The sequence below is a fragment of the Xiphophorus maculatus genome, chromosome 1, assembly GCF_002775205.1.
Source record: "Xiphophorus maculatus strain JP 163 A chromosome 1, X_maculatus-5.0-male, whole genome shotgun sequence".
Lineage (NCBI taxonomy): Eukaryota > Metazoa > Chordata > Actinopteri > Cyprinodontiformes > Poeciliidae > Xiphophorus > Xiphophorus maculatus.
In genome coordinates, this window is record NC_036443.1 from 6,012,038 (window position 1) to 6,024,299 (window position 12,262).

At 41.8% G+C, this 12,262-nt stretch overlaps 2 protein-coding genes across 4 annotated transcripts in view; one reads left to right on the forward strand and one right to left on the reverse strand.

Moving 5' to 3' along the window:
* Nucleotides 1–392: 392 nt before the first annotated feature.
* Nucleotides 393–5,279, reverse strand: pex10 (peroxisomal biogenesis factor 10). Its single transcript, XM_005804851.2, has 6 exons — nt 5,031–5,279; nt 3,444–3,524; nt 2,961–3,361; nt 1,888–2,054; nt 1,587–1,728; nt 393–666 (listed from the first exon to the last, which is right to left on the reverse strand). The coding sequence occupies exons 1-6, from the start codon at nt 5,140–5,142 to the stop codon at nt 598–600; spliced, it is 972 nt and encodes a 323-aa protein (XP_005804908.2). The 5' UTR covers nt 5,143–5,279; the 3' UTR covers nt 393–597.
* Nucleotides 5,280–8,611: 3,332 nt separating this feature from the next.
* The window catches only part of plch2 (phospholipase C eta 2), a 167,397-nt gene continuing 163,746 nt past the window's right edge, over nt 8,612–12,262 (forward strand). For 2 of the 3 annotated variants that reach the window (XM_023331324.1, XM_023331333.1), the window contains exon 1: nt 8,614–8,690. The gene's annotated coding sequence lies outside the window, so the exon portion shown is untranslated. Of the gene's footprint in view, nt 8,691–11,372; nt 11,465–12,262 lie in introns of all 3 variants that reach the window. The other variant, XM_023331330.1, reaches the window with a different exon arrangement.

Consider the following 12,262-nt stretch of genomic DNA (forward strand, 5'->3'; position numbering starts at 1 on the left):
ACATTAAGATCTGAGTTTATCCTTAATGTAGCAGAAGTGTTATGACACTGAAAATAATCCACAAGAACAATCCGTCAAACCAATCAATCCGTCAAAAGTTGTCTAATTCCTTTAGATTGTGACAACTTTATTTTTTTAATTAGCTAGTCAAAGAAAAAACTACATGTTTTTATCAGAATCTTTCATGAATAATTTTTCTCAGTTCCTGAATTTCCAGCAGAGCTGATCCAAAAAAGGTCCACTTTAGAACTAGAGCAACCTAAAAACAATCGTTTCATCATCCAGGCAGTATTTTTTTTCTAAATAGTAATGTTGACTATAAGCACATGCTTATAGCATAAATTGAGCGCATAAAATAATAATTCAAACAAAACATGCCAGAAGATGTGATCTGATGAAGTTAAAACATTTAAATCACCGCTGGAATTCCCAGATATCGACATTTACATCATCTGATTGATACAATCCAAACGTGTCCTGCTCTCCTTAGGACAGACGGACAAGTTTCAGCAGGCTGGAAGGTTCTGGTCTCCATGACGACTGAATACACAAATTAGGACGAGCTTCAGTTCAGCCGTGTGTGGTCCAGCCGCAAGTCTAGCTGTAGTTCCTTAGAAACACCAGTCTATGAGGCAGGAACTTCTCCCGACACAAAGGACACTCTGCCTGGATCACACACACACATTTCAGTGTCATATAAAATGCTATGACTTCTCTGTAGACAATATTTATTTCCATCTTATTGCTGTTGTCAATGTCGCACAGCACAACCATTAAACCATTAAAAATGTTCCCAGATCTAAGCAGAGATCAACCCCAATCAGATGGATGAGTTTTGATCATCTCTGCATATATTTATTAACATCTTATCTACAGCACAAACCAAACTCTTTGCTACACAAATTGTGTTTCATTTGCAGGAGGTGGGTTTGGAGAAGGGGATGGGGAGGGAGGGCAACTTTGCTCGGGTTTCAAAGCTAGAATTCTGCATATGGAAACAAAAAAGTGTCTGCAAATATAGGTTAATTGTGATTGATATTGTCACTGCAATGTTAAGAAACAGCGACAAAATGACCAGCTTCTCTGATATCGTGAAGAGTGAAATGTCTTCCCATCACATTCGGACCTTATTTCACTTTTCTGAACATTTATTCAGTTGCTTTTCCTTCTGCGGATCCTTTAAATTCACATGCAACATAAAACTGATCTTCACACGTCCGGATGATTCTTTGGCATGTACAGCTCTGGAGAAAATTAAGAGACCACTGCATTGAAAACCTCTCAGTTATTCCACCAAACACTGATTTCTGAACTCTTTCTAAATGAATCCAAACTCGTTTTCTTTGCAATATTGGAGTATTCACTTTACTCAAAACATACTCAGGGAAACTGATCATTTTAAGTGATCTCCTATTATATATATATATATATTATATATACATGAAAAGTTTGATTCGTGTATTGAAAAGGAGAGTTCACAGAAGAAGAAGTGATGCAGAGCAGGAAGCTGGTGTATATCAGACGGCTGGATAGAGGTGGGTTAGCTGTGACGTCCGTCAGGTCTGGAGCTGACCAGAGAGTCTGACCTTGGTGTTGCACCACTCGGCGATGCACTCCCAGCAGAACAGGTGTCCACAGGGGGTGCAGGTGGAGTTCCTGCGCGCCTCCAGGCAGAGGATGCAGCGCGCAGGTCGGGACGCGGAGGCGGAGCTCGCTGGGTGCCGAGGACTGATCACACACAGCAAGCTCTTATGAAGGACTTTTATTACAATGTTTTCATTTAATTAGAAAGATTAACACATTTCTAACCCCCCCAAAAAACAGCTCTAAAATCGCTGGGAATCGTCTTAACCAGGAAAGTGAGCGTGTCGTGTTGTGGCGCTCTACCTGAGGCTCCTGTAGAGCTGCCACTCCTGCCTGGCTCTCTGCCTCTGCCTCAGGTTGTTGAGCTGCAGACTCAGAGTGACGAGCAGCTGGAGGAAAGATACGCAACCCAGCAGCCGGTAGCTTCTCCTGATGGACGAGTCATCAGCGTTCGGCCCCGCCACACACAGCTGAACACGCCCACACACACACACACACACACTACTGACAACTCAACATTTAGTTCCCTGATCTTAAAAGCATCTTGAAATTCATAAGTATTGCTGTTTGGGTTTCATCTGACTGAAAAAGTTAAAAGTTACATCCTAAAAGATAACAAGGAGCAGCAGGAGACTGAACTTACATGCATGAAATAGTTTCCTTCAGGAGGAAATACATTGAAATGGACTATATAGGGATAGTACTTTCAACCTCAAGTTGAATATTTAATTACATAAAACTAACAACTGAATGTTAATTTGAAAAAAGTAAATAAATAAATGTATGTCAAATATAATTTCAATAAAATAAAGATTTTATATTTTCCATTTGCATGTTTATTATTGTATTCACCCAGTAATAAATACGAATAGTTCGTCTAACTAACCAATTTCCTTAATTATGGGAGACAGGTGATCGACCGACACATGTGAAGCCTATGTGCTTCACATGTAAGTGTTGGTCTTATCTTAAAATCAGCCACCGTTTTCTTTTCCTTTGGTCTGACTGTTGGCCCCGCCCATCTAGTCATGTCTACACGTTTGCAGTTAATAGTCAGCTCACTGTTGCCAACTCAGTGGCTTTATTGCTGTATTTAGCAACATTTCAGACAAAAAAAGTGCTAAAATTGGAATCGGCAGCTCAGGCTTTTTAAAAGATCGGTAATCGACAATTTTCAAGAATAACTGCAGTCCCCGAACTCCTAATGTACAGGGAATGTAATAGGGGGGAAAATACATTTAGGTGAAATAATTTACTGAATGCTAGTGTTAATGTAGAGATGGAAATCAACAGGACCGATGCTCCCTGGTTCTGACTCAGACTTGTTTGTTTGTTGGAAAGTATTTGGTGGGCAGTCGGTGTCTGGTCTGACTTACGTAGCCGATTCCAGCTGCCCTCTTGGACATGTGGTAGAAGGAGCTGCTGACGTAGAAGAGAGCAACATGGAGTCGGTGCAGCAGGGCCAGGCTCTGCTGGATCACAAACACGGCCGGCTGGCAGGCCTTCCTCTGCCGCTCCGTCAGCAGCCCCACCGCGCTCTGCGCCGCCCTCCGGAGCCAGTGCTCCAGGCTCCAGGCCCCCGACGCTGCCTGGCGCCGCCGCGCCTCCGGCCCGCCTTCCAGCTCGTTCTCCAGACACACCAGGGCCTTCTCCAGGAGGTACGGCACAAAGGCGTGACAGAGGACGAAGAGGCAGCGCCTGGCCCGGGACGGGATCTGCCGCCGGGAGGGATCCACCTGGACGATCCCCACATACTCCTCGCCCAGAGTCTGATAACCTGCGCACAGTCCGGATCCATCGTTTAACCGGCTCCATTCATTCGATGAGGTTAGAGCTCAACTTTTAAATTCAAAAATGACCTGAGAGCGTGGTTAAACCATAGTAAGCCAAGTCTGACAGCAGCTCCACCTCTCTCCTCCAGTCCAGCCAGTGTTTGGATCCTGCAGGAAAAAAGGAAAAAAAAAAAACAAAAAAAAAAAACATCTTCATCTGGAAATTACCAGCAAAGATAAAAGGTCGTCGTAACGACCAGCTAAAAACACACCGTAAGGAAATGCTACAGTGGCTTGTAAAAGCATCCGTACCCCTTGAACTTTGCCATATTTTGACACATTGCAACCACAAACATAAATATATTTCAATGAAATTTCATGTGAAAGACCAACACAAAGTGCCATACATTTGTGAAGTGGAAAGAAAATGATACATGATTCAAAATATGTTTTACAAATAAAAAACTGAAAGGCGTAGTGTGCTAAAGTATTCATCCCCCCCCCCATCAGTTGCCTGGTGACTGCTAATGACTAAATAGAGTCCACCTGTGTGTAATCTAATCTCAGTACCAATCCAACTGCTCTGTGTCGCCTCAGAGGTCGGCTGAAAGAATAATGGAGAGCAAACAGCATCGTAAGTCAGATTTCACAGAGTGCTGTTCAAGACGAGGCCCTCTGCCTAAACTTCCAGACTGAACAAGGAGAGCGCTGGTCAGAGATGCGGCCAAGAGGCCCGTGGTGACTCTGGACCAACTGCAGAGATCCACAGCTCAGGTGGGGGGAAATCTGTCCACAGGTATTTAAATCCCCGGGAGCGTCTCAAAAACGTAAACTGTGGGACCAAATCCAGGAGGAGTAGAAAATGAGGACCAAGTTCAAACCATCTCCTCCATGTATCACAATGAAAAAAAAGAGTCAAATCCCAACACCAATGTTTCTCTGCTCAGCTTTCTAACCAGACAGAGAGTGAAAGCAAAGAGAGCAGCAAAGACATATTAGATGGATTAGCAGCGCTTCATGAGAACCAATGACATTTTTACTGTGGAATATCGTCTCTGCTGCCTGATATTGAGCTGATACCATGTCATGACAGTCGGGAGACATACAGCCACAGTCTTCAGTCAGAGGCCTCTTCAGATTCGTTGGAAGACTGACTGCTACTGGAAATTCTTCCAGTATCTCCAGTAGCAGATATTGCTACTGGCAGAGTTGTTGAAGCACATTCAACAACTCTGTGAATGTGCCTGGATGATATGAAATATGACAATATGTCATTTACCTTTGGGGTGAATAAAGCAGCTCTGAATTAAACTGAAACGGAAACAACACCAGATATCAGCCAACCTGTTCAAACATCAGCATTGACCATAATATGTTACATATCTCTGTTTGACCCATTTGAATCAAGTCAAGGTGCCGCTCACGTAGCGAGGCCATGTTCCCTTTTGAATGTCCTACACTATATTCCCCAAGCGAGACAATAAAGATGAAGTTAACTAAAATGTTTGTTGCTCCTTCTGCTCTAGGAAAGCGGGCTGACTGACAGACCAACCCGAGGAGTTTTCTGAGTAAAGCAGACAGTTTTACTCTCCTGATCTTTCCGTAACATTTCAGAAGCAACTGGACCCCTGGCTCTGGACCCAAACCGAGGAGAAACTGCCAGAGATCAGCTACCTGCGACACTCTGACAGGCTTCGTTAGCGCTGTTCCTCAGGAGGCTCCGGTAGAATTCATCCTTCTGACTGGACCGGATCAGCTGGGCCTGGTTTGCAGGAGCCAGAGGCATCTTAACCCGAACCTCAGGCGGGAAGGTTCACTGCAACACAGTCAGGTCCTCCGGGCATAACGCCCGTGTAGCGGGGCGAACATGTTGGAGAGTCTCCGGTTTGTATCCGGACACAGCGGAGTGGTTTGATGTCACTTCCTGACTTCTTCTTCGTCTGTTTTGTTTATTGGCGGTTGGTAAACAGCTTTAGGAAACACTACCGCCGCCAGCTAGTAAGGAGTGTGGGCCAAATAACGAGTAGTAAAAAAATAAATAAATAAAATAATAATAATAATAATAATAATAATAATAATAATAAAACCTACATGCTATCATACACACTACACGGTCTTAAAAAATAAAATATATCGAGGCAGCTTTTACTTCCTGTGTCATTTTGCGATAAATCTAGGGTATTTAATTTAATTTAATTTAATTTAATTTAATTTAATTTAATTTAATTTAATTTAATTTAATTTAATTTAATTTAATTTAATTTAATTTAATTTAATTTAATTTAATTTCCGTTTAGGCAGTAATACACCAGCTTTAAAGAGCATTACCGCCATCTACTGGACGTACATGGAAAACTGGAGATTTACTGCCAAATATTTAATTCAATTTCGATTTGTGGATCTCGTCATTTTCTTTTTTGCCTCTCACACTGGATAGTGTTTTTCTCTCTTAGTGACTGTATACACTTACTTATTTCTGTAAGGGAATTTCATTTAATTTGTTAGTGGAAGGATCATTTTTCAGCCAAACGGGAAACATTCTGTGATTTTTCCCGGTGACCAGAACGCAAAAACAACTGTTTGTATTGGTGATGGCATTTAGGATTCACAATCACATTCACGTCCAATTTTAATTTACTGCTGATTGTCAAAAACACCAAAATCATGAGAAAGTTACAGTTATTTTTGGCCACATGCTATATACGTTACAAAAATATTTTTTGTTTAACAAAGCAGACCCTGGGCATTTATATGATGTTATACATTACATCAGCTATTTTAATATGTTTATTTTTGTTTTGTTTTGTTAGATATAAACTAATTCCCTTGTTGTTCATATTCAGGCCTGCTGTGTAAAACAATGTCAGAAAACACCTCACCAGAATCACAAGGGTTTTTCCTCCATTTGGGAAGGGAGTGGGTGGTTAAAGTGTTAAAGGTGATTAGTCATACTAGACATTCAGCGGCCTCGTGTCCACACATGCACCTTACATTATCTGCTGCTCTCCCAGGACACCGGTGGGCAAAATTAAAATTCAGTAACCTTTCCTCTGTTTTCACGTCTCTCGCATATCCATGTGAAAGTCAGTGTCCTAGCTTTCCTCCTCCTCTCTCTCCGGCTGCCTCCAAGCTGCTTTCTGCTGAAGGACTCGCCTCATGTCTCCTTAGATTTAGCTGATAACTAACTGGCCTCCAGCAGTTTTCTGCAGAGCCAGCGCTCGTATCCCCCTGTATCGCCCTTTAACAGTACACACTGGAGGGGTTTTCACGGCCCCTACCTGTTCACCAACCCAGCACTCGGGTGTGAATAGCATCTGGCTCTGCCAGAACAGACTTCCCAAATTCTTTCTTGGGGAAACGCCAGACATGTTTCTTGTTTGCATTAGTCATTTTCTTCCACAGAAAATTGAAAACTCTTATTCTTTGCCCCAACCACCCACCCACCAGTATATGACATACAGCCCCCACCCTAAATCAGGGGCAAAATGGAACAACATGAACAATATCTGAGAGAACTCCTTGCAGCTTTGGAAGAGGGGCGACGGTGGTGGTGGTTGGGGGAGGGAGTCAAACTGTAGATGAAATCACTTTAGTAGTTCTAATGTAACATACAGCAAATTTAAATGTAAATAACCATCCAAATGAACAGAATTAGGCATAATTGAATATAATCCCAGTAGATAGCAGCATGGTGTTAATATTAAAGCTAGCAATCAGCATGGTGTTAACATTAAAGCTAGAAATAAGCTATTTAGAAGGATGATCACTAGTCAGATTCAGTCAGGTGTGAGAATTCAGGCATAAAGGAAGTACAGAGCACGTACTTCCTTCTTCTTATGGACGAGTTGTGTTTTTTTTTTTTTTTTTTTTTAAATATTCGCCATATTGTGAGGTTGTGCAACAAAATGTTTTGTTTGGTTGTGAATAACTAATAATAAATGCTAAAAGAAATAATTAACAAAATTACTAATTACCAAGTCAGTCACCACCTGATTATCTGGAAATAACAGCCATATAGTTTTCAGTCTCACTTATTGCTTTTGAATACCTGCCTGAGAAGGTTTAGGTATTAAATGACAAAAGGAGGATTGAGTTCAGAACGGACATTCTTGAACTGTAAGCCTCTGGACGTATAAGGGATAAAGAAAGACAACTTTCCTACAAAGGTTAATTAACAAAAATAATCCAAAACAAAAATAAGAATAAAACCAATTACCAATAAAAACGATGTAATGATGTCACAGGTTTATTCGGTGGAATTTGGAAATGAGGTCTAATTAGATGGAAGTTGATTAAGATTAGTTTGCAAAATATGTTGTGAATTACTCTCACAGTAGCACCAAAATATCTAAGAATACAACACGAAATAACTCATTCAAAGATATATTGTAATCTCATAGTTCAGTATGAAGGTGTGGTTCAGTCCTTCATGGCTGAGTCCAAAAATTGATTAGCCATAACCATTTGAGCTGACAAGCAGTTAAAGAAGTGGACCTAATGAAGTGACCTGGTGAGTAGAAATGGTTTAACTCCAGAAGTTTGGGTGCAATTTCCAAGTGGAGATTATCTGCCATATTGGCTTTAACTTCAGGGTTTTATGGAGAATCCAAGTTTGGTCAAAGTTCACTTTTCCCAGCTTGGATCATGAAGGGAACACACTGTTACAGCCGAGTGCATCACATCTCCCTGGACTGAACACAGAGACTTTCCTCTGCAGGAAACAGTCAAGCTTTTTTTCCTTTGCCTGAACATTTTGCTTCGTGTCTCTGCTCCATAAAATAATAGTTAAGATCCAAATACTTGTGTTTGTTAAACCAAGTCATGTAAATGAAGCAGGGGGTTAGATTTGATATCAGTTTGAGATAAAGTAAAAACATTAATGGAGTGAAATAAAATAAGAAAATGCCCTACAGATATACAACCCAGCTTTCTGAACCCGTTGCCAGGAGGTGTTAATTCACTCATACATTCATTCTGAGCTGATACAGAGCAGCTGAGATCTGCTTGGAAAGTTGCAGAACCAGTTCTTTTGTCTAATCAGAGCTGCCAGGGTGGTGTATTATAACCTCCATCCCATTATAAGCCCACTCCTATCTTGTTGCAGACACTTTTCGGAGCACTTGAATCAACCCTTGGATCACGGCCCCGTCCATCCCACTCACCAGGAAGCTGAACTTTGTTCGAAGTGAGGGGGGAGGAGTCAACGGATTGCCTTTCCCTCCTCCCTTCAACTTGGCAGCTAATTGTAAGTTGCTGCAGAGGAAAGGTGGAAGGTGTGGGAAGTGCTTCAGTGTTTGGAATAAACCGTCCATGGAACCGTTTGTGATTTTACAGGTAAGGCTCTCTGGTTCATCTCCGTGTTCACTCCAGTTAACATCATTATAAAATGACATGTAGGCTTCTGCCTTAAAGCCTTAAGGTTCAGAATGCTTTACTGATCACAGCAGCGGTATACCTGCAGTGCATACCTGAGCTCCTGCTGCAGTCGTGTTGAGGAAAGGTAAACCAGTCACTTCAGCTTCTAGGATGTTTATGATTCACTGTAAAGGTGTTTTATTCACCATCTTTGAGCTTATCGACAGCTAGACAAGGAGGAATAACAATCATCAGACTTCTAAACACATAAAGTTACAAATGTCAAATGGTGTAAATTATTTTCTAAATAAGAAACATCCATTCATCAAGAAACATGTGCTAGGAAGTTTACACCATACATTTCTTTGCAGAATGAGTAACTTTTTTTTTTTTGAGCAACACTGTAAAATCACATACAAATCAAATGGGAAACAGTGATTGCGTTGCCACACAGTGCTGTCAAGAGAATCCATTAGTCAGAAAGACAGCAGTCAACTCTGGAAGCTGATTTGTTGGGAAAGTTTTAAAGGCAAACATACATGACTCTTGACTGAATGCTTTTTAAAGTTGTTAGAGCTCTAAACATCTAAATGTTGGGACTTTCTGGAGTAAGATCGATTGAAGAAAAACCACCAGAAGAGGCACATTTCATGAATTCACTGATTTGTGGAACAGGTTTGCATGCTTCATCATGTTACACTGATGGTTCCCAAAGAGTTAATAGAATGTGGCAATGAGTCCCAGGTTTGAATTGTCCACGAGGGACCAATGGATTCTCTACAGATGTTTAGCATATCCTATTGTGACCAAGTTTTGGTACACAGCTCCTTCGTAAGACGAAACCAACAGCTGCTGTATGGGAAGATGTCAAGTTTAAGATGGAACTCATCATGGCCTTTCCTGGCTTATGACTGAAGAGGAGGTGCAGTGCTTTATGTAAAGTTAGTTGGCTTCTGGGCGTGCCGTGGTGCCGTGGTGGCGTGGCGGTTGGCGCGACCAGTATTTGGGGGCCTTGGGTCCTCGACGCGGTCGTCGCGGGTTCGACTCCCGGACCCGACGACGTTTGCCGCATGTCCTCCCCCCTCTCCTTCCCCCGTTTCCTGTCAGCATACTATCATATAAGGGACACTAGAGCCCACAAAAGACCCCCTGGAGGGGTAAAAAAAAAAAAAAAAGTTAGTTGGCTTCTGTCAGTTGCATGATCACAATAGGAATATTTTATCTTTGCCAATAGATCAATTGAATTGTTACTCAATGAAACTTTAGCAACTCACACAGATCATGGTCAGTTGTGTCAGATGGCTGTACACACTGCTTTGGTTCTGCAGGATGTTTCTTCCTGTTAAAGGGGAGTACGTGCAGTATGAGGGACTGGTGTGAAGTCAGCGACACAATGCAATCGATTAGCTGCTGTGTCTACATGCTGATAGTAGGAGAGAATGCTCCAAGTCAACGACTCGATGCAAATCTGCTCTTGGAGGATATGCCACGCTGTAATTAGACAATAGGTTTTTTGTTTTCCATAGATGATGTCTTCATTTTAGAATTTAATTCAATTTAGTTCAAATATATATCGCGCATTTACAACAGATATTTTCCTCACGCCTGTTTACAGATGAGTAAAAGTATAAAATTCCAGTTTATTCCAATTAAATCCATGATGACGATGCGTTTAGCTCCAATTCCATGCTGCCTGTGTGTAATTAAAGTCAGCTGATTATGTAGTCACAGGAAACCCAACTGATTGCATAAAGCTACCAGTAGGGGGTGTCTACCCACCTTGCCATTGGGTGGCTTGTGATCTGAACACCCACAGAAACAACACTACACCAGCCAACCATTTAGATGCCATTGGGCGACCGTGATGTTGGGGATGTGTCAGGCTGAAAGTTGCCTGTCGGGACTAAGCTAGAGGCTCTTGTTGAAGTCCCTCCCTCCTGACCTCATTGGAGCTGGCTGACCCAATGTAAAGGTAAAGGTAATGTGCCCTCACCCTTTAGTCCCTCAGAGTTCTGGCTGGTGTCAGTCTAATGGGTTGTGTGCTGGGGCCACCAGTTTGGGGCTCGGCCTGCATAGCAAGCTTTACTGATGGCTTTTCTGAGGTAGTACCTGGTATCTGGCTGGCTGAGGATGCTGCACCCTTTGCTGGTGTTTGTGGCTGAGAGTTGGATGCCTCCAATTAATTCATCATACTTTTGCTTTCTTTCTTTCTTTCTTTCTCTCACTCACACACAGACGCACACAAGAATAGTTCCTTTGTTCGGTCCTTCATTTTGGACTCAATTAAAGAGAGGTGCTGAGCCAGAAAAAACAAAGAGGTTGACATTGGTAATCTCAGTAAAAATCGGCATTGTTTTTTCAAGAGGAAATGCACATGCTTGAGGAAATAATCTCTAAAATAAAACAAAAGACAATCTCAACAATGACTATGAACAATATAAATGGAGAGCAATATGAGAAAAAAGCAGAGCGAGAAAAAGAAATTCTCCAGCAGCTTAAGCCCTACAGCGGCCCTATTGCTGTAGGGCTTAAGCCAGTCTAACCATAAACTTTATCAAAAAGGAATGTTTCAAGACAGGATGTTTGCCTTACGAAATAAAACTGGGAGTTGGTTATGGAGGAGTGTGATAACTAAAGATCTGCCTCCTATTCTACTTTTAGAGCCTCGAGGAACCCGCAGTAATCCTGCAGTCTGAAAGGAAAGAGGTCCAATCAGACCTCTAACATAAGAAATGGATTGATCATCACAATATGTAAGAAGAATACTTTCAAATTCTCTTCTGCGTTTACAGTCAATGAAGAAAAACTAAAAAAAAGACAATTGTACATCGCTTTCATCTTCATCAGATTTATCAGAGAAACACTTCTTCACTTATACATTTTTCTTTGTTTTTTTTGTTGCTAATGTCATATAAAATGATGTTCCTGCTTGCTTTTGATTAATTTTACTTTTTCACATCCGCTGCTAACACATCTGTTTGAAGAGATTGTTTTATACAACTCTATGCTAACAGAGAACAGAAACTGTTGTAGATTGTGCGAAGGTGGGCAGTTGTTTGTGAACTTGGCAAAAGGGGAATCCTGAGCATGCCTCTCTGGCACATGAACAAACAACAACGAATGCACCTACAAAACTCGCCAGGAGGAAGAAGTTTAGCACCTGGCAGTCAGACGTTTCCCTAACAACCTCAGGAACATCTGCTTCACGTGAAGCATCACCGGCACGTCACGTCTGGGACTCAAGTTGTTGTTTTGTTCTGAACGTTGTTCGGAGCCCGTTGCATTTAGTCCCACCATGAACGGAACAAGTCATGTTGAGGTTTAGGCTAAAGGCTGCCGACTCTCAGGCTTTGCGGCATTGTTTCCGTTTCTGACGTTCCAGTTTTGGAATCTCATGACGACTCAAATGGAATAAGAGTAAAACTATCACATGAATGTCAGCATGCTTTTTACTAACCTTAGAGTGCACCCAATCAGATCAGAGCCATGATGTAACAGGTATATCTTGGGATTTTCCATGTCTGGAGTCTTGTTTCAGAGCTTTTTATGAA